Consider the following 22206-nt stretch of genomic DNA (forward strand, 5'->3'; position numbering starts at 1 on the left):
CCCATAGCGTGAGCCCACTATGCAAGCCTCAGAATGCCAACACCTTGCCAAAGGCAATTCTGTTTACCTTCATAGAAACTCAAGATACTTATGAACAAGGTGATTTCTCCAAAATATGTGATCTCTGACAGTTGTTACCATGTTTTTATTCTTCCTAACTAGAGTTCCCTCCGACATCCTGCTTCCCTGTCTGGTCCTCTAGTGGATAGGTCCCCTGTGGGTTCTTACAGCATGGGACTCAAGTCTTCTCTTAGAGACTGGGTGACTGAGGGCACAGAACTACTAAACTTTATGCAAGAACAGTGATATGCCAAAATGCAATGCCAGCAGTGATGCGGCTTACTTGTAGGTAGAGGTTTTTTTGGTTTTTTGTCCTTCAGAAGTATGACTTTCTGGGGATGTGTCAGGAAGAGGTACCTAGAACAGGTTAGTTTTGTTTTGTTTTGTTTTTTTAAGTGGAGGCTGATGATAATGGAGAGGAAAGCACAACTCAGTAGAGGTTAGTCAGAAATTAGAAAGATGAAAACAGTAATGAGAGAGAGAATACAAAGGAAAGGTTCAGACTGCAAGGAAATGTAGGAGTGTACTGGCGGTAAAAACAGAAATGGAAGAATGAATGAAATGTTAATGTAAGCAGCAGAAGGAGTGTGATGAATGGGCAGGAGCCGTCTAAGTTTGGAGATTACCAAGTGAAAATAGGAAATGTTTGAAAATAGAATCTTAAAGACTCCTAGCAGGAAGACGAGACTGTTGTGTTCTCCCAACACATATTCAAATAAAAGTTAAATAAATAAAAGAGAGAGTAACAGAAGTGGGAAGAAAGGGGGGAAATGGCTTTAATAAAGAAGAGGGGCGCCCAGGTGGCTCAGTCGATTAAGTGTGCAGCTCTGGATTTCCGCTCAGGTCATGATCTCACAGTTTGTGAGTTCGAGCCCCACACTGGGCTCTGCTCACTGTAGAGGCTCTTTGGGATTCTCTTTCCCTCTCTGTCTTCCCCACCCCTGCTCGTACTCTCTCTCAAAATAAATAAATAAATGTTAAAAAATTATCTATAGCTATGAAAAAAAAAAAAGTAGAGGAAGAAGAAGAAAAAGGGAGGGAGGGAGGGAGGAAGAGAGGAAAGAAAAGGGAAAAGGAAAAAAAAAAGGATTACAGGAGATCATAAGTACTTCCCGAAAAGATTCCAGATATCAGAACACAGAACGGCATTCAGAGTCTCAGAGCATTAAAATGTATTTTCCTGGTGGATCATGATTTGGGGGACAAATGTATGAGTTTGAAAGACTCTAGGAGAGACTCAGGTTGTCTGAACCCTTTCACTCCCCACAGAATTTTTAGAGCAAAGCAAATCGCATTCAAGGAAAGAGAAGCCCAGCTTGTACCCTTCGAAGCAAAGCTCCCAGTAGCTTCCTGATAGCGTACGTGAAACATGAGGTTTTCCCACGATCTCTGAATAAGTTTTAGAGGCGGAGGAAAGCCAGAGGCACACAGGCTGAAACTCAGGCTTCGCAATGTAGAAACGGGCAGTGCACGGGACCTCTCCAGAAACAGGTCTCCGCGTTACACGTCTCCACCCTAAGATCCTCTGCAGAGGGCACCTCGGTGGCTCAGTCGGTTAAGCGTCGGACTCTCAGTTTTGAGTTCAGGTTATGACCTCGCAGCTTCGTGGGTTCGAGCCCCACGTCGGGCCCTGCGCTGACGGTGTAGAGCCTGCTTTGGATTCTCTCACTCCCTCTCTCTCTGCCCCTCCCCCACTCACGCGGTCTCTCTCTCGAAATAAAGGATAAACTTAAAAAAAAAACCCTGCATTAACGAATTAATTTTTTGGTAGTAACCGTAGTATACACACAGTGCTTTCTCAATGCCAATTTGCGAATTGTCATTTCTCAAACGGTTAACTGCTGTCAGCAACTTGCTGTGCATATTTCCGCTCCTTCTTCCATGAATTTATAGGCACATTTATGGTTTTAAAATTAAGTGGGATTAGTGCTATTCTAAATTTGATTCTGCCAAAGAATCTTAGAGATTTTTTTTCAGCCAGTAAGTACGAAGAGGCGTACCTTATTCTTTGTAAGAGAAACACAGCTGTAGTCACTAATGTTACCACTACTCCGTTTGTGATAAGTGTTAGCAATAACCTCGTGTTGCTGGGTTTTTTTTTCCGCTCTTAGTATAAAGACAAGTCTGTAGTGAATCTGTGTGTGTGTGTGTGTGTGTGTGTACCTGCATATAAATCCTTATGTAAATGTACAAATATTTCTTTTGGGCAGATGTTAAGAAGCGAAATTTCTAGGTGGAGGGGTGTTTAAACTTTTTAATTTTCGTGGCCAAATTGCCTCGCATGTGGGTTTTGCCGCTATGAGCTTCATCAGAAGGAGAGTGCTTATTTCTCTGTGCCCACGGTCTGCAGGTGATCATTGTACAGAAACAAAACTGTCCAACAAGTGAAAAATAGGAATGTTGTCTGACAGGTGAAAGTGACCCCCATCTTTATTAATTTCATTTGCATTGCTCTAATTACTGGCTAGATTGATGATCCTTATCTATGTTTCTTGGCCATTTGTGTTTCCTCTTTTGCTAATTGTTTATTTATTTCTCTGGCCCGTTTTCTTCCTGTTAGTTGTTTGACTTTTTTTTTTTTAATTTTTAGAAGTATTTTGGTAGATGGTACTTAACAAATTCTTTGTTGGGTGTGTTGCAGATGTTAGGTATCTTTCATCATGCAGAAGTTTTCCTTGGTAGGAGGCAGATTTTTATAAGGTTTATCTTTTTATGAATTCTGGGCTGTGTGTCTTCAAAAATAAATAGGGCCTTTTCCTTTGTAAGATTATACATAGTGTTTCATACGTTTCTTCTAATGCTTTTTATAACTGTGTGGATTGGTTGATGTCCAATTAATCAAGACCTCTATTTTAAAATAATAACTGTTGGGGTAAAAAAAGAAACCAGAATTCAAGGATTAGCATAGTACTGGGGGTTAGAGAAGGCTGAGCAAATAAAACCGGAAGGTGTCTCTGCTGCCCCTTTAAGACATCATTTTGACCTGTTTCAATCTAATTATCTGTAGGAACCGAATCCATTCTTCCCTTCCTTCCAGAAAAACATTGTGCGCTGACATAGTGCCAAGGAGGGTACTAGATACTGGGGATATGATGGCGAGCTCAATCAGCTCTCAAGGAGCTTCACAAGCCATTGTCTGAGCTGCTGGCTGAAGCAATTGGGACAAGGGCCTGGGGGTAAGGGCGTAGAGAGAGGTCAAGGTCTCCAGGCAGAGGAAACCATCAGACTGAAGTGTAGAGAATGAGGAGTTGGGACACGCCTGGAACTTGGGAAACGAAAATGTCGTGGAGATCTTGTCAAGGGACCACGATGGTGGCTTGAAGGCTGGTTTCTAGGAAATGGAAAGAGACTGATTCAAGAGATCTTTGGGGTGAAGGAAAGAAGGACCTGGTGATTGACTCAGTGCAGAGAAAAAGGAAGGGAGGAGTCAAGGATGACATTTAGGTTTCTACTTGGAGAGACTGGACGGATAGATGATGGAATCATTCACTGGACTAGGAAATACAGAAGAAAGCAGCACTTCCAGAGAAGATTAGATGTGTTTTAGATGCACTAAGTTTTTGATGCCTGTGTAGTATCCAAATGGAAATATCTGGAAGGCAGTTTGTAGATTTGAAGTGCAGAAGAATGATCAGCCTGGAGACATACATGAACATAGAGACCAAACCCGTGAAGAGACCACTGATACAGAAGAACAACAAGAGTAGACAGAGACACAAACATGATCCCAGTTCTGTCATAGACGAATTTCACGCGTTTCACAGAATGGTGACTTAGAAAAGTAATGAACGGTAGACCTGGACACTTCAAAAATTCTGAAGTCTATGGATAAATTCCCTCAGAATAATTTATATCTTAATTTATATTTTCTATCTCTACCTCTAACTTGGATGGGGGAAAGGGGCTTCCTAATATTGTGGGGAGGGGCAGTGGACATTATCTTTTGAGTAAAAACAGAAAATTCATTAAAAGGAGATTCACCTGTTGGGATGAGCACTGGGTATTGTATGGAAACAAATTTGACAATAAATTTCATATTAAAAAATAAACACATTTAAAAAAATAAACCAAGGCAAAAAAAAAAAAAAAACAACAGGTTCAAGTATCCATAGCCGCTGAAAGAAGAAAGTGAGTTTTGATAAGCAGGATAAAGCCAGCGTAGAAGTAACCTAGGAAGAGACTTGGAATCAGAAGTTTTAATAATCTGACAAAGTACGTATTGTCTAAATTCGCCCAAGACAATGTCAAGAATGATTTGAAGAGCACGAGGAAATAGGCTGGGGTAGAAACATTAAAGCAAGACCAGAGGCTGGCCAACTATGACCTCTGGGCCAAAGCCTGTATTTGTAAATAAAGTTTTATTGGAACACACCCATTCATTTCCATAATGTCTATGGCTGCTTTCGCTCTATAAAGGTGGGGCTGAACAGTGTGGGACACTGCATGGCCAACAAAGCCTAAATTGTTTACTCTCTGGCCCTTTGCAAAGTAAGTTTGCCACCCACTGTTACAGTCCAATGGAAGCCTAAGGTAAGATGAGAACATGTTTTAAAATGATAACCAAGCAAGAATTTTCAGGATTGAGTGGACAGAGCATAAACTAAATTATCTGCTTTAATGTTAAGCAGATAATTGAATAATAATGTATAATAATAATGAATAACAATGATGAATAATAATGTAAGCAGATAATTGAAGTTGTTATTCAGGGGGTTTTGAGCACTTCTGATTTTCTTATGATTTTTTTATGATTTTTTATTCTATTAGAGACGATGTCTACACGAATACAAATTTAAGCTGACCTGATATTCCTGATACTACCTGGAATCTCAATGATTTTGAGAAGCTATTCCACAAAGACAATTTTACTACCCTGTACATTTGGGCAAGTGGGTAATCAACTTAGTTGTACTAGATAGCCCTAAGTACAAAGAATGACAAATGTTTTCCCAAGTTATAGGGAGCCAGATTCATAACCATCCGTCAGTTGCTTGGGCAAGTTACTGATAAACTCTGCAGAAGAATAACAAACTGTGTGTCCCTGCATCCTGGCTGTTGAAAATGAGATTCCTTCTCTGATTGATGTTAGTAGAGAGGCTTGTAAAAATGCATTTCCAACTGATTAGTTCAGAAGGTGTCAATCTCACGCAGTTTTATGACCTGCAGACTACATGTCAGATGTACATTTGCTTTTCATAAACTAACAAAGATGAATGGCTAAATTTGAGTATTCTTCTTGGGCAACTGTACCATTTATTGCCTAAAGGAAGACACTGGGGGAGTAGTGTCGGGAAGGAGAGGATGAGGGTCAGTTAACCTTTATTTTTCAAGATTAATGGAGATAAAATACAATAATTGGAAGTACTTTCTCTTCCAAGTGAGTAATCTCTTTCTAAGCTACAGGATGAATGTAAGGGAAAAATTTGCAAGAATATAAAATGTTTGTATAAAATGATTCTCCCAAGCATATGCACACCCACTCAAAAGTCATGGAGTGAGAACTCTGAAATAGATCATAAAACACGTAATTAAAGATTCCTTATAAGGAGCGCCTGGATGGCTCAGTTGGTTGGGCATCCAACTTCGGCTCAGGTCATGATCTCACGGTCTATGGGTTCAAGCCCCGTGTCGTGCTGAAAGCCCAGAGCCTGGAGCCTGCTTCAGATTCTGTGTCTCCCTCTCTCTCTCTGCCCTTCAGAACTCGTGTTCTGTCCTTCTCTCTTTCTCAAAAATAAACATTTAAAAAAATTTTTTTAAGATTCCTTATAAAATCTCAATATATAGTCATGAATTGTTTCTGGAAGGGTTTTATTTTTTAATTTTTTTTGAAGCCAGAAATGGTACTGAGATAACAGTTCAATAGTCTACTATAAAAATCTGAGTCTTCATAACTGCTTCTCTTTCTTTGAGAGAAAAATACATACAACGTGTTGCATTATTATATCTTCATGAAAAGTAAGCCCATAAGCATAGTTTTATCTTTCTTCCAAAAGTATGGAGAAATATTTAGACATTTATCATCTTCATGGCCTTTTGGCCAAGAAAGTAGCATTTTGATAAATTTATATACAATTTCAAAGCTCAGTTTAATTTGATTTTCTTAAAATATGATTTAAAACTTTTATCAAAGGAATAAAACTGCCCTTTCAAATAATGAATGCATCTTTTAAAAACATGACGGATATCTGCATAAAAATGTAACTATCACAAGGAAACAATACATAAGAAGATCTGCCTATCAGAAATTCTGACTCATTGTGACTCATTGTGGTTAACAAAGCAATTAAAATACTAACGTGAAAGGAGCCCAACACTATAAATTTAATTCAAGTATTTGTGTATTCGCCTTGTTTTTCAGCTACAAGGAAAATAGTGAACAGACTTTTAGTTACTGTCTCTAGATAAACTAAATCTTTCTCAGTTGTAAGTGACAGAAAATCTAACCCAGACAGGCGTAAAGAAGAAGAAAATAGCTTGGCCTCTGCACCTGAAAAGCCCAGGAGCTCCAGTCCAGCCTGTTGTAAAAACCTTAAAGATGCCACTGTGACCTATTGTTTTTGTCTCCAGCTCTTGGCTCTGCTTCTTGAATGGCTGCATTCCAAACCAGGTTCTCCTGGATTGGCAGCTGGAGGGATGCAGTCACCCCAACCTCACAGCCGTACAGCTTCACACCTGGGAGGAGGTGGGGGGTGGGGCGCGGGGGGCAGGACCTGCAGACAGTTCCTGAAATTTACTCCAGCTCAGCAAGTTCGATTGAACCAAACATTTCTGAACCAAACATGAAGGGGGAAATGCGCATGGACAGAGAGGGAGGGATGGACACCTAAATGACTACGTAGAGCTGTTGCCCAAAGAAACAGAAGGGAGTATTAGGAGAAATCACAAGCGTTCCCTACCTTCTGCTTCAGGTGTGCAAAATGACTTAAGGGCATTGATCCAGGGGGCACCTGGGCGCCTCAGTTGGTTAAGCGACTGACTTGATTTCTGCCCAGGTCATGATCTCACTGTTCATGAGATTGAACCCTGAGTGGGGCTCTCCACACAGAGCCTGCTTGGGATTCTTTCCCTCTCTCTCTGCCCTTCCTCTGCTCTCTCTGTCTCTCTGTCTCTCTCTCTCTGTCTCTCTCTCAAAATAAATAAATAAACTTAGGAAAAAAAAAAAAGGACATTGATCCAGGACCCCTCGTCTTTGGTTTCTGACCTTACTGTGTCGCTGTTGACATACTTTTAGACTGGGCAACATGACTCAGTTTAGTCTCTTTTCTTTTGTCTCAATTTGCTGTCAGATAATGGAGGGGAAAACTTACATTCTATTAATAAGAGTGTCCTCAAGCAAAAACAAATGGCTAGTGTGTTTTTTTGAAAATAAAAGTTACGGGGGCGCCTGGGTGGTGCAGTCGGTTAAGCGTCCGACTTCAGCCAGGTCACGATCTCGCGGTCCGGGAGTTCGAGCCCCGCGTCGGGCTCTGGGCTGATGGCTCAGAGCCTGGAGCCTGTTTCCGATTCTGTGTCTCCCTCTCTCTCTGCCCCACCCCCGTTCATGCTCTGTCTCTCTCTGTCCCAAAAATAAATAAACGTTGAAAAAAAAAATTTTTTTTTAAAGAAAATAAAAGTTACTAAAAAACACTCGTGTAAATAAAATACGTAGGTCAGCTAGATATTTTCGATTGAGTTTGTCATAATAGGGTCACACAAAGACCTGATACCTGGGTTTAAAGATTTTTAAGACCATTTGATCTCCCAAGAATGATTTAAAGTCTTCAGAAACTAATATTTTATTACTCTGTACTGAGACATGTAATTGCCAAGCAGATCACAATTCATGTATCAGCTGGCCAGTGAAAGAATGATCTTAAGGGATAATGTCACCAAATCATCATAACCTGACACTCTTGTCCACTGATGAGTTGGTTTATATGTTTCAAGCAAAATACCTACATGGGGCATTGAATGTCATTTCCTTTTGATGTTCCTGGAGAAGGCCCTAGCAGATTCTTTCTACCCGCAACACTTTTCATGTCACCAACACTGCGGGTCAGTTTTCTTTTCTGATAGGCTTCTTATCATTTATAATATTATGCCATATTTACATTTGCCACATTCTAAAGTAACACCTCCATTTTAGCAGAGGCATACCAGGGGCCCAGGATCCTGTTTAAAATTTGAGAGTTGCCGTGGGGCGCCTGGGTGGCGCAGTCGGTTAAGCGTCCGACTTCAGCCAGGTCACGATCTCGCGGTCTGCGAGTTCGAGCCCCGCGTCAGGCTCTGGGCTGATGGCACAGAGCCTGGAGCCTGTTTCCGATTCTGTGTCTCCCTCTCTCTCTGCCCCTCCCCCGTTCATGCTCTGTCTCTCTCTGTCCCAAAAATAAATAAATGTTGAAAAAAAAATTAAAAAAAAAAAAGATAAAAAAAAAATTTGAGAGTTGCCTTAATTTTATTTGGAACACACTTTACCTTCCTTGGGAAAGCTGTTTCCTTGAAAGATGGTTGACTAATCTCATCCGTTTTATGTTGATTTGTGTTTGCTTCATTTCACAGACTTTCATTTTCTGGCCCTTTCCCAAATTTTTGAACTTCTCCCTGAGCAGTTTCCTATCCATTCACCAATCGCGCTCACTGTGTTAACTCCTAGTACGTTTTCTTTAAAATACAGAAGGGTTCAGTAACTATACTTAAAAATAATCTATATTCTTTCAAGCTACTAATAGATTGTTCTAATCAGTAATTTTTAATTTCTTAATCAGAATCCGTCATCTCCGATCTAAACACTTACTCTGCGTGAAAGCAGCTGCAAATATTGTATTCATATTTCATCCGTTTCCAAAAAGTAGGCCTCCCTGAAATTACTCTCAATTGGGGTGGGGGTGGGGGCGGAGATTCATTTGATACGAAAGAAAACAAACCAACAAACAAAACGTAGCGCACAAAACGTTAGTCACAGATTCAAAGAGGAGTTCTCTCACTGGCTTACACTTCTCTCTGCAGATGGGCTCGTTGACTGTATGGATCCTGATTGCTGTTTACAGAGTTCCTGCCAAAACCAGCCTTACTGCCATGGACTGCCCGACCCTCAGGATGTCATCAGCCAAAGCTTACAGTCCCCCCCGCAGCAGGCTGCCAAGTCCTTCTATGATCGAATCAGCTTTCTCATAGGGTCTGACAGCACCCATGTCCTACCTGGAGAAAGTCCTTTCAATAAGAGGTTAATCCATTTTTTTTTTCCTTACATAGATGTGTAGTGTTGTTATCAGTAGTTACGTGCACTTTTTACGAAATGCTGATGACTGAATTTGAGGGAAGTGCTTTTTCTTTTTATGCAGTTTTTCCTCTTTCGGCAAATTCCTCACCAAACTTCGCCTTTCAAGCATTTTTGACACAGTTCACATACTTTGTCAATTTCAGCATCCGAGCCATAACGGGACATCCCATTAAGGAGTCGATAAATCTTCATTTAACTAGTTGATTTTGTTAGCACGGTTGGAAATGTTTCAAAAGAAGCAGTGAAAAGACCCCAAAAGGCAAAGCAGAAGTGAGCTTTTTTTTTCTTTTAGCTGAGCTCGCTAAATAATATAAATTATGAATTAATGTAATGGAACTGCTAACAGCATCACAGTAAGATTGCATAAGCTGTTTGACTGGTGCTTTACAGAGCAGTAATGACCTGAAAATAAACCAGTAAGTGAAAGCAGGTGTCTTGTGTCTCACTGAGTAAAAGAAGATGATTTACACTGGAACTCCTGGATCTGCAGTAATTTAACAGCATTAATGCAGTTAGACCCAGCAGTTGATTAAAAGTTGTTCCACGAATGTGCCTTATTGCCCCTTTAAATCTTGTACTCCTTGGTCCCCGCAGATTTACGGATTGCCTTGGAATTAATTGGAAGGTATACTTTTCTTCATGTAAGCACCAGATAGATGACTTATGAAAAAGCGCAGTTTATAATTTAAAAAATTCATCTCTAAATTATCGGTCTTGATAACTCTCCAAAAACCAGATTGCAACAAATTAAAAACCCAGGGTAAACACCAGGCATTTAGAGAATGTGAATTGCACCGAATTAAAAGGGACATTGTCTCGGGAGTATTTCGGGTCTGGTTTGGGGGAATAACAAGTGTGGGTGATAGTGTTATTTTATCCTTAGGATGAATTAGCTCTAAATCATGGTACTGTTGGCCTGAGGAGACAAATGCTCATTCTGATTCTTCTCCTTTTCCCACAGCCTTGCATCTGTCATCAGAGGCCAAGTACTAACTGCTGATGGAACTCCTCTCATTGGAGTAAATGTCTCGTTTTTCCATTACCCAGAATATGGATATACTATTACCCGCCAGGATGGAATGTGAGTTAGTCCCACTGCACTATCTTTTTTTGAAGTAGTTTCAGTATAAAAACTAGGCATTCTTCTATCACCCAATATGTGTTATTGTTCCATTTAATATAGAACTGCAACAACTTTTAGACTCCAGAAATCTGTGACGGTGCACATGACACAGACTTAAAGTCACGTGCGCACACAGCGCTTTAAAAGTTGAGCTCATGGGGTGTGTGGGTGGCTCAGTCGGTTGGGCGTCCGACTTCGGCTCAGGTCACAATCTCGCGGTCCATGAGTTCGAGCCCCGCGTCGGGCTCTGGGTTGATGGCTCAGAGCCTGGAGCCTGTTTCAGATTCTGTGTCTCCCTCTCTCTCTGACCTTCCCCCGTTCATGCTCTGTCTCTCTCTGTCTCAAAAATGAATAAACGTTAAAAAAAAAATTTTTTTTAATAAAAATAAAAAAGTTGAGCTCATTTGCCAAGACGTGGTAACAGTGTTGTGATCTTGTAGAGTTTTCTTTGTCTTAGAAGGTTCCTGTTGAAATATTTCGAAGTGATATTTCATAAGCTCAGATGGTTCTGAAAAAAAGAGTAGATGGGTAGACAGATAAAGCAGATACGGGAAAATGTTAATGAATTGGTAAGTCTAAGTAAAGGGTATATGGGTGTTCATTGTATAATTATTTGCATACTCTTATAGATTTGAAACCCTATGATATAAAAGTTGGGGGGAAATCGGCTATCTTTATAAAGCATATTTATTGATGCAGTTGAGTATTGTTGGAAGCTGTATAGGATCCAGATAATTCACTGAGCAATCTTGTTTTTTCTTAGGTTTGACCTGGTGGCAAATGGAGGGGCTTCCCTGACTTTGGTATTTGAACGATCCCCATTCCTCACTCAGTATCATACGGTGTGGATTCCGTGGAATGTCTTTTATGTGATGGATACCCTAGTCATGAAGAAGGAAGAGAATGACATTCCCAGCTGTGATCTGAGTGGATTTGTGAGGCCAAATCCTATCATCGTTTCCTCTCCTTTATCCACCTTTTTCAGATCATCTCCTGAAGACAGCCCTATTATTCCCGAAACACAGGTAGAATATTCTAGCAGGCAGTCCTTTTTAAGGAAACCATTTTTCAGATCATGCAGTGTCCCAACAATCTTTAAAAAGGGTTGCAGAATTCCAGCACTATCCTAAATATTCTGTAGAATGAAACATAGAATGTGGGTGTGTGTGTGTGTGTGTGTGTGTGTGTGTGCGTGTGTGCTAGAATATATAACACTGTAGTAGGATATCTAGTTATTTCTTAAAGATCTATTCAAAATACTTTTTTGTTCAGGCTGTACTATATGTGTATATATTTATCGGTTGTAGCCAAATAGAAAAACAGCTTAAACTCAACTAGCTGATAACGTCTTTGCTCACTGGAAAAAGCTTTTGGTACCTGTATGCTCCTGACCTCCTGGTGGACGTGGTAACAATTACTTATGGTCATTATTCTCAGTAACTTAATGTTTTATTATAATTGTAAGTAAAAAATGTTTCAGAAAAGATGATGGCTTTTTGATTTTTAGCAGCAAATATTTATTAATTGTCACAAGATATTTTTACCTAAAAAGCTTGATATTAATATCTTAGTAAGTTCTAATAATTTATAGCAAAGCCTAGTCTCCTCAGGAAAAAAAGAAAACTAACTTTTAAAAAAATAGCCATACTGTCACTATTCCTTTTATCTACTGAAATATCTGGAGATTTTTTTCCTTCCTATTTGTTTTCAGTTAAAAATAATTGTGAGGGGCACCTGGGTGGCTCAGTCGGTTGAGCATCCGACTTTGGCTCGGGTCATGATCTCATGGTTCGTGCGTTCGAGCCCCGCTGCTCGTGCGTTCGGGCTCTGTGCTGACAGCTCGGAGCCTGGAGCCCGCTTCGGATTCTGTGTCTCCCTCTCTCTCTGCCCCTCTGTCTCTCTCTGTCTCTCAAAAATGAATAAATGTTAAAAACAATCTTTTTTTTTAGATAATAATAATTTTCAGTTTGGGGCACCTAGGTGGCTCAGTTGGTTGAGCGTCCAACTCTTGATTGCGGCTCTGGTCATGATCCCAGGTTTCTGGGATTGAATCCCACATAGGGCTCTGTGCTGATAGTGTGGATCCGGCTTGGGATTCTTTCTCCCTCTCTCTCTGCTGCTCCCTTGTAGACTCTCTCTCTCTTTCTCTCTCTCTCTCTCTCTCAAAAGTAAATAAATAAATGTTTTTCAAAAGGAAATAATTTTGAGGTTTTAAAGACAGGACATTAGGTACAATAATAATGGACTTTATTCATAAATAACCAAGTAAAAATATGTGGTCTGCAAAATAACAGGAGCACATAGCCGCTTTGTCACATTCATTCTTCGAGTGTTTATTGAATACCTGTTCTGCACCAGGCGGTGTTAGAATGGAATGAAGCAGTAAGCCAATCAGATGAATGCCTGCCCTCAGGGAGCTTGCCAGCTAAAAGGGGGGAGAGACAACAAACAGACAAATGTATGTCGGGTTATGAATAAGACTCATTTTTCAAAGGTAAAACAGGGTAAGACGGATCGGGGTGCCATTTTACGAAGGGTGGTCCGGGAGGATCTCTTTGATAAGTTGCTATTTCAGCAGAAACTTTAAGAAAGTGAGAGAGTAGATAGAAGGGTCTTCCAGATGGCGCAAGGAGCAAGGTCAGAAGCTCCGGGGGAAGAGCATGCTTGGCCTAGTCACAGAACGGCAAAGAGGCCAGCGGGTAGGGCTTGAGTGAAGGAGTGACGCCCAAACCCGGAGTCATTGAAGATGGTGGCACGGTTAAGGACCGTGTGTGTACTTTGAGTCATTGGAAGCTGTTGGAAGCTTTAGAGTAGAGCAGTAACAGGTGCTGATTTCCTTCTTAAAAGGATCACTGTGATTGCTACACTAAGACTATTTTATATTGGGGAAAGGTTCAAATAAGGAGACCAGGTGGGAGACAGTCTCAGTAAGTAGGAGAAATGATGGTGGCTTGAACAAAGGTGCTTAGGGTGGAAGGTGTAAGGAGGGGACATGTACGAGCGGAGTCCCAGGGAGAGGTTGGAAGGAAAGATATTAAACCTGGGGGTCATCAGTGTTACGGTTGAACATAAAGCATAGGATGAGAAAGAACCCCCAGGGAGGGAGTACAGATAGAGAGCAGAGGAGACGAGCCGAGAAGGTCCAGGATAACAGGTAAGGAGAACTCTCACAGGCAACTGTGATGCTGAAGAGACCCCTGGATGCTATGCTGCGTAACCAGGCCGACTTTGGGCTGAAGCTTTTATTAGAAATTCACTGTAGCCTTATGCACTGTACTGCTTCCTCCCAGGGGTCATCGTGTAGTCAGGCTGAGCTCCTTGCCAGGCCTTAAATAGATTTAACCTTGAAGCAGTGTCTGTCTGTCTATAGGGGGCAAACTTTCAGCAAACCGAGTCACTGAAATGGGTTGCAGGTAGTCAACAGTTGCAAGAATTCATGAAGGGTTCTTTTCCCCATTCCATCAAACAGTCAACCAACGTTTGGTAGAAATTTACTGAGAGTCTAATGTGTACCTGGTACTCTACTTGGATAAAAAGATTAGTGAGGCATGGCTCTTGCCGCTCTAAAGTGTGATCGAGATTTGAAAGAAGAACTCTGAAAGTTCAAGAGGGGTCCATTCCTAAAGAAGCCAAAAAAAAGCATCACTGAGGAGGTTGACCTTCAAAGGAGGGAAAGGATATTCCAGATGGAAGAAAATGTGTAAGCAACCACATGGTGATAAAACCAAATAATGTCACATTAAAGCTGATGGACCATTTAAATGTAGGGCATATAAAGGGAAAGCCTGAGGCCAGGTTATCATACAGTGGAGACCTTGAATTCTTTAGGCAATATGGAACCGGGGGGCCCATGGCATTTTTTCAGATTTCTCTAAAGCTAACACAAGTGACAAAACGCGTAATTGCTAGAAGGAAACAGACGAATCGGTGAACTGACTAGTGTGCGCTGTATTTCCGTGCACGTCCAGCACGGAGACGGAGAGGTGCCCAACATGCACAATGGCACTAGAGAGGAGGAAGCAGATTAGACTGAGATTTGGAAGGTAGAAGTGACAGGATGTATTTCTTTTTTTTTTTTTTTGATTGGATAAATAATTTATTTATTATAAAATAAAATACTCTAACTTATTATCAAACAAAATAATAACAATAACAAAATTAGAGAAAGTAAGCCTTTGTGTTTGTAATTCTACTCCGTTTTTTCCGTTTTATTGCGCTTTCTAACTGAATATGTAATGGGGTGAAGAATGAGGCTTACAGATCAGACAGCTGGTAAAAAAAAAAAATAGGCTTAATGGTTTATTTTTTCCACTCTGGCTAGATTTACTTTTCCCTCGAATGCAAAATAACATGGTCAAGTTCAATTACATAGGAGAAACACATGTTTTAATGAATCAAATTACAGATATTTGTTCCATGGAAGTAGGTTAATGATGACAAAGATAGTAATCAAGTATTAAGATAAGAATAACACATGATATCTTGAATTAGAGACGCAGCCTCTAGAAGACCACAGGAAATATATATTAATTAAGGAAAGGACTGCCTTACGTATAGAAAACCTACCAGATTTATGAGAAATTATTTTGGAAATAAGAGGAAACAAATTATATGCCTTAGGGTTCGATCACTTACATTTTCAGAGCCATTCAAGAGTCACAGAATCTATTTTTCAAGCTCACCCATTGGTATTTCACCCCAAAGATAGAAGAACAATGAGTTCTATTTCCATTATACATCCTGTAGCCTACAGCCACACAGCAATGCTGTCGATCTTAAACGTAATGGTCTCCCTGAGTCTAACAAAGCTCTGGAAAGTTTCTGTATGTCCGTAAACTATTTTGCCTGAGACAGTCCGTGGCCGGAATCCGTTGGCATAGTTGGGAAGGAAAACCCCACTTGTAATAAATAGGAACAATATCTGTGAGAGCGTAGCGATGCCTTCTTGATCCACTAAATTGCCTCACATCTCTCTTCCTGCCAACACTGGCTCATGGGCCAGCATGGAAGTTTGCTTAGCCCACTCTTTTGTGCTGCGTGTTTATACTGAAACTGACCACCACAACCTCACTGTCGTGGGTTCCACTTAGGTCATTAAAACTCAGAGGTGACAGCTAAGCATCAATCCTAGCTGCTCCACGCGAGAGGAGCTAAATGCCGCTGACCACTGGATCGCCATTCTGAGATTTTTCTAACACAATCAGATAGTCCATTCTGTCTGAACAAAGAAGCTTGATAGGACAATATGAGGAAAGCTTTGCGAGTGTTAACTTAATTCTTAGTAGAGAAAGTGTTGACTTCCTGGTGTGGATCCTTGAGCATAAATGGCCTTGTGCACTTTGCAATATGTGTCTTGTGGTAAACCTGGGAAGAGTGATCATTAGTAACCAACCTAATCGGTGCTTCCTAATTAGCATCTGAACCCTCTGGAAAGATTTTACACACGACGTAAAATATATTTTCAAAACAATTAATGTTTTGGCCTATGTCGGTATGCCTTTGTTAGCATTCATGGAGCCAGTGACATCGATGGGTAGGCTGGAGGGTTAAGAATGTGATTTTTACCAATTTGTAAAGGAGATCATTCGTAGGCAGGTGGCTATTTTAACTTTTTACAGTCCAGCTTCAACTCGAAAAGGATACGTTGAGTGTCTTGCCTGTGCATTCAGTAACGCATTAGTTGTTTTCTAGGGAGAAATTTATGCAGCTCCGAAATACTAGTCCATCCACCATCCTATCAAAAGTCAGTGGTGAGTCCTTACTCAGTGTTTAATTATAAGGACTTGCTATCGTTCTGTTACCTTTCCACATGGATGTGGAATTTGCTACAATTTAACCCAAACGAATTGGTCTTGTTTTGTTATCACTCCTGTCTTTCTAGGCTGTGACCAGTCAGCTGCTGAGGCTACAGGCCCAGGTTTCATCCCTAAATGAGCCAGCTGGCGTAGGCCAGATCTTTGGCCTAGACCACATCCCTGCGCTAAGCCAGCCATCTTACAAATGTCTGCTCTAATTCTCCAGGGTGATGGGGGTGAAAGATGGGTTAGTGAGAATCGGCTGTGACTATAGGCCAACAAGTCAGTGCATGTCAGCCCGATGGAGCAGTTACAGTGACTTCCGTGTGAGGAATAGCACCTGAGGTATGATTAACTCAAAATAAATGACAAGAAGCTTTTAGGAGGAGAGAAATTGGCTGGCGGCAGAGTTATTTATAATTATTGAATGAAGTCACAGCTCAAATGTGTATTTGTGAAGAGTGACTCTTTGATGTCTTACTTTAGTTGTTCGTCTCAATTCTGTGGAATCTCTTTTTTTTTTTTAATTTTTTTTTTAAACATTTATTTATTTTTGAGACAGAGAGAGACAGAGCATGAATGCGGGAGGGTCAGAGAGAGAGGGAGACACAGAATCCGAAACAGGCTCCAGGCTCTGAGCCGTCAGCACAGAGCCCGACGCGGGGCTCGAACTCACAAGACGGCGAGATCATGACCTGAGCCGAAGTCGGACGCCCAACCGACTGAGCCACCCAGGCGCCCCTGTGGAATCTCTTTTACCTAATAGTTATCCACGATCGCAGTTTTAAGCTTCCGCTTTTTTCATACCTAGGTACTCCATGAAGAAACTACAATTCCAGGAACAGATCTGAAACTTTCCTACTTGAGTTCCAGAGCTGCAGGCTATAAGTCAGTTCTCAAGATCACCATGACCCAGTCTATTATACCATTTAATTTAATGAAGGTTCACCTTATGGTGGCTGTCGTCGGAAGACTCTTTCAGAAGTGGTTTCCTGCCTCGCCAAACTTGGCCTATACTTTTATATGGGATAAAACAGATGCGTATAATCAAAAGGTCTATGGTCTATCTGAAGCTGTTGGTAAGTTCCTTATCAATATATTTTCAGCCAAAAAAAATTATCTTGAAGTCAGAACTCATATGATATTATCTTGAAGTCAGAACTAACAAATCACCCACGAAACTCAATGGATAAACAGATGGGAAGGCAGTAAGATTGTCCGTGGGGAGTTCTAAGCTGGTTGGTTAAGACCTACCATGGGAAAAGGGAGTGTATTTCCATATAATGAGACAGCATCCCTTTTTTCTGGCTGAAATTATACATTAGAAAACGTTCTGAATGACAGTCCACGGTGTCCCAATCTTTTCTCCCATGTTCTCCTTCCTTAGTGTTCTCCTTCCTTTTCTCGTTTTTTTTTTTTCCTTACAACTTTGTCTCCATAGCTTTCCTTATCCTTTTTGATGTTTTCCGTATCTGACAATTAGGGTGGTTTCAGCTCACAAGGGTATTTGAGAGGATATAGACAATATTTGTGTTCAGAAATTATCTCAGATCTTTTGACTAGAAGGAGTCAATTCAGTGCAATGACATTCTTAAAACATCGGGTAAAAAGAGGTTAGAGTGGGAGAGAGCCAAAGCCTAAGAGACTCTTAAAAACTGAGAACAAACTGAGGGTTGATGGGGGGTGGGAGGGATGGAAGGGTGGGTGATGGGTATTGAGGAGGGCACCTTTTGGGATGAGCACTGGGTGTTGTATGGAAACCAATTTGACAATAAACTTCATATCTTGAAAAAAATAATAATAATAATAAATAAAACATCGGGTAAACCAGTTGTTTTACTGAATGATGGGATAGTGTGATCAAAGATTGATGTGAAGAAATGTACGTATGGTATAGCTTCACACTCAACCCAAGAACAGCAACAACCGATGGATGCTTTTTTGTTCTACCAGTTTTTACCTGAGAGTATTCTTATTCTGAAATTAATATATACCTTGGGCTTGAATTAGTTCAATCAGATAATTACCACTTCTCCCTCTGCTTTGTTCTAAAATTGAAAACCCATGTTCCATTGTGACTCTGAATCTTCTCATTTGTGATTTGTTCACATTAATCTACTGCTGGTGTTATTGTTCATTTCTGATAGTAACGTGAATATGATGCCATAATCAGACTTTTTTTACTATATTGAACCTTACTTATTGTAAATATCTTCCACAACTGAATACTCTTGGAAACTACACCACTATAATTATTCAGATGGAACATGTAATTTTTAAGCTGTTATCATCTGATCACCACCCGGGGCTGATTTGTCTGATCTGATTACTTAACCAGGTGCCCAGTCTGGTCTTCATTTTGTGCTGTGGACCCCTTGTGAGAAAGTGGTGTGAGGGGAAAAAAAAATACTAGTTTCCTATCAAGTCGATAGAAAAATAATACTTGAAGATTGCTTTTTTTTTTTAGAAAAATACCTTTTATGTGGCCAAACCCTCTCACATAGAAATAAACGCTACTCATAAATGAGTAGAAATATAGTATTAGAACACGACTACGAAGAAAGGCGTTTTATCAAAAACAGTACATTGCGTCTCTGCCTGTAGCTAAGATGAACTGTGATTTGTCTTGATTCCAGTTTCAGTTGGATATGAATACGAGTCATGTCTGGACTTGACTCTGTGGGAAAAGAGGACCGCCATTTTACAAGGCTATGAATTAGACGCTTCCAACATGGGTGGTTGGACATTAGATAAACATCATGTGTTGGACGTTCAGAATGGTAAGATCTTGTTCTCAGTTGATTTGCTTTCCTTCGGATGGATTAGATTGTGGCAACATTTCATCCCATGCATGCTGTAGGATTAGAAGTAGGAGAAAAAATATATGTTTCCGGGGCGCCTGGGTGGCTCAGTCGGTTGAGCGTCCGACTTCGGCTCAGGTCACGATCTCGCGGTTCGTGAATTCGAGCCCCACGTCGGGCTCTGGGCTGATGGCTCAGAGCCTGGAGCCTACTTCCAATTCTGTGTCTCCCTCTCTCTCTGCCCCTCCCCTGTTCATGCTCTGTCTCTCTCTGTCCCAAAAATAAATAAACGTTAAAAAAAAAAATTTTTTTTTTAAAAAATGTTTCCAAGACCATAGAAGTCTGAAGTGGGAACTACCTAACAATCTTCTTGTGGACTTTGAAACATTCGTATATTCATCACCAAAATAGTTTTCCCATTTGGTTATAAATGACTTTAATGCTGCATTGAAAGTACTCTATGTGGTCGTCCCTACCACAGATTCTCTAGGAGTGTCTATATCTATAGTCAGTCCATGAGTTGATCCACAGTGCTTTAGGAAGGTTTACCAAAAAGGGAGTGGGAGGGGACTTTTTTAAAAGTAAAGAAAAAATAAAAATCCATGTACTTTCCCAAAATATTTCTCTTTTTTGGTAATTTTTTTAATGTTTGTTTTTTGAGAGAGAGAGAAACAGAGTGTGAGGCGGGGGAGGGGCAAAGAGAGAGGAAGACATGAAATCCGAAGCAGGCTCCAGGCTGTGAGCTGTCAGCACAGGGCCAACGCGGGGCTTGAACTCACGAACCGTGAGATCATGACCTGAGCTCAAGTCAGACTTCACTGACTGAGCCACCCAGGCGCCCCACCAAAATGTTTCTAACAGATCTTAATCCTTAAGTAGTCTGAGTATGTCGATTTTTATTTTCAGTTCTCAAATTGTATGTGAGAAAAAAAATCGTTCTCTTGCTCAAACTGGGTTCCTATACTCTTATTTAACTTTGTAAATATGAGGGGAAAAAATACATGAATAATTTGAGAAGAGTATTCCTTATAGTAGGCCTTACACTATGGGTGAATATGCCCTGGAAAACCATGTATCAGATATCACAAACCAAAAGACCAGTTACTTGACAAAATTTGACCAGCATAGTCTCATAAAGAATATCATTGATATTAAACAATTTCTGTTGTCCTCGCTGTGTGTCTAACATTTTGCCCACACGCCAGCTACAATCTCAGATAATTTATGGGCACTTTTCTAGAAAAGCGGAGCCTTCGTGCAACTTACTGTAGCCACCTGTCCTAAACCACGTCATTCTAATAACTCTCTACTCCCCCTCTGCAAATAGCCAGAGAAGGAGATGCCACAGTCTTGGCAAAATCATCGAGCTTTGACTTTGCGGAGGTTTTTGGAAGGTTCAGAATTTTGAACGGAGCATGTAATACAACTACGTGTTTATGATTAACGGTCACTTTTTCAGATTAACGTTACTTTGATACTTGTTCTTTTCATTTAAAAAAAAAAAATTGTTGTTGGAGCCGGCGCGGGTGCATTTTCAGCTTCCGAATGTACTAAATCCAAATTAGTTTCTAAGCCAGGGCTTGAGAACCCCGGTGCCTTACCTCTGGAAGAATATAGTACTGAGCAAACCAATAGTAAGAGGCAAACCACACCAGGAAGACCCTCCACACCTTTCCTACTCAGCACCCACAGTGCCGAGCTCTGTCCCCATTCCAGCTTTGCCCTGGACGTCAGCTTGCCTCTCAGTGAGCACCCCGGAAGGTTCTTGGGGAGCAGAGCTGACGGCGAGTGCCACGTGTGGCACACGCGTGGGGAAAGCAAGACTCCCAACCAAGAAGGCTGCTCCGTATGTTCCCTCTAATCGTCGGCGGTGTCTGGACCAGTGGTATTTCAGGCTGTGCCGAATGTGCTCGTGGCTGCTCTTGATTAAAGTCGGGGAAATCGTATTTCACGGAGTGTGACCGATTGCTGGATTCCTTCAGAAGTTTCTTTATAAACAAAACGGGGGGAGCCTCTCTAGAAATGTTTTAGTTATCGTGAGAATGTAAGGTACGGTTCGCCACCAGCTAGCCCCAGGATTTCACTAAGAGATCGTGAACCAGTAGCAAAGAGCTCCAGGAAAGGCCTTCCCCTAACAGTGTAATCCAACACTGAGTACAGTACTCAGGTAGAGCTGAGAAAGTTGTAGATATTCTGTATATGTATATATAATAAAAATACACACACACTTTCTCTACCGGCATAATATATGGTTCGCTTTTATTAAAATATCAGTTCCGATGTAAAAACTGGGCTACCCAAAATTCTGTCCTCCAAAAACTGCTGTAAAGTATACACCGTATGTTGTTTTTAAATGTGTGTTAACCTAATTCCCGGGGTAAACCGATTGTGATTTCACATTTCATCCAAGAACAGTTTGACAAGTAGGGGCTTTTCAAAGTGACATGTGTCTCATTGAATAAACAAAGTGATTTGTAATCACGACAAGGTGGATGAGCTATGAACACATTTTAAAGAAGAAGAGAAGGCAAAAATGGAGACGGTGACAGGTGTTTGTGCAGACCTGGAACTTGAAAGTAAATATTCTAATGTTCGTCTTTTTGTTCTGTCATAATAGAGGAGAATCATGAAGGACCAGTCGTTTAAAGTAATGACTGAATAAATCAGGCTCAGCAGAGAAGTAGGCTGACTGGTGGGATTCTTTGGATGAAAATTACAGACGTGGCTCGTACAGGAAATGGTAGTTCCCTAATTGTCAAATAACGTAATCACAGAAAGAAGGATCTTAGGTATCACTAATGTCTTCTTGGAATATTTAAGGCAAAAGGCTTTTCATATGTTGTTATGATCCAGCCTTATTGAGACTATTTTTCTTAAATTTGAATAAACCTGTTTTATCTTTCCTGATGTCTCTGTGTAACTGTTCTGTGATTAGTACATCACTCAAATAGCAGAGCATTCAAAAAGTAATCATAGAATCCACCTAAAAGCGTGCTGAGCTCTCAGAGGAACATAATGATTCTGATCTCTTCTCCACTTTAAAATTATCCCAGAGTGGGAGGAAAAAACACTTTCTCGTGTTTCCTGTTTGTTCTTTCTGGGGATGGATTCTCTTCACAGTGTATCTGCTAAAAAGTATAAGCGTTGGCTTGAAGAACCGCTTTGAAA

The 22206-nt window shown here is 40.7% G+C and overlaps 1 protein-coding gene across 1 annotated transcript in view; it reads left to right on the forward strand.

Moving 5' to 3' along the window:
• The window catches only part of TENM3 (teneurin transmembrane protein 3), a 451388-nt gene that overhangs the window by 374205 nt on the left and 54977 nt on the right, over window positions 1–22206 (forward strand). The window contains exons 13-17 of the mRNA XM_047856975.1: window positions 9046–9262; window positions 10281–10400; window positions 11206–11467; window positions 17049–17316; window positions 18874–19017. Of these exons, the coding sequence (XP_047712931.1) occupies window positions 9046–9262; window positions 10281–10400; window positions 11206–11467; window positions 17049–17316; window positions 18874–19017 (1011 nt within the window). The remainder of the gene's footprint in view (window positions 1–9045; window positions 9263–10280; window positions 10401–11205; window positions 11468–17048; window positions 17317–18873; window positions 19018–22206) is intronic.

This window comes from Prionailurus viverrinus, chromosome B1 (assembly GCF_022837055.1).
Source record: "Prionailurus viverrinus isolate Anna chromosome B1, UM_Priviv_1.0, whole genome shotgun sequence".
Classification (NCBI taxonomy): domain Eukaryota; kingdom Metazoa; phylum Chordata; class Mammalia; order Carnivora; family Felidae; genus Prionailurus; species Prionailurus viverrinus.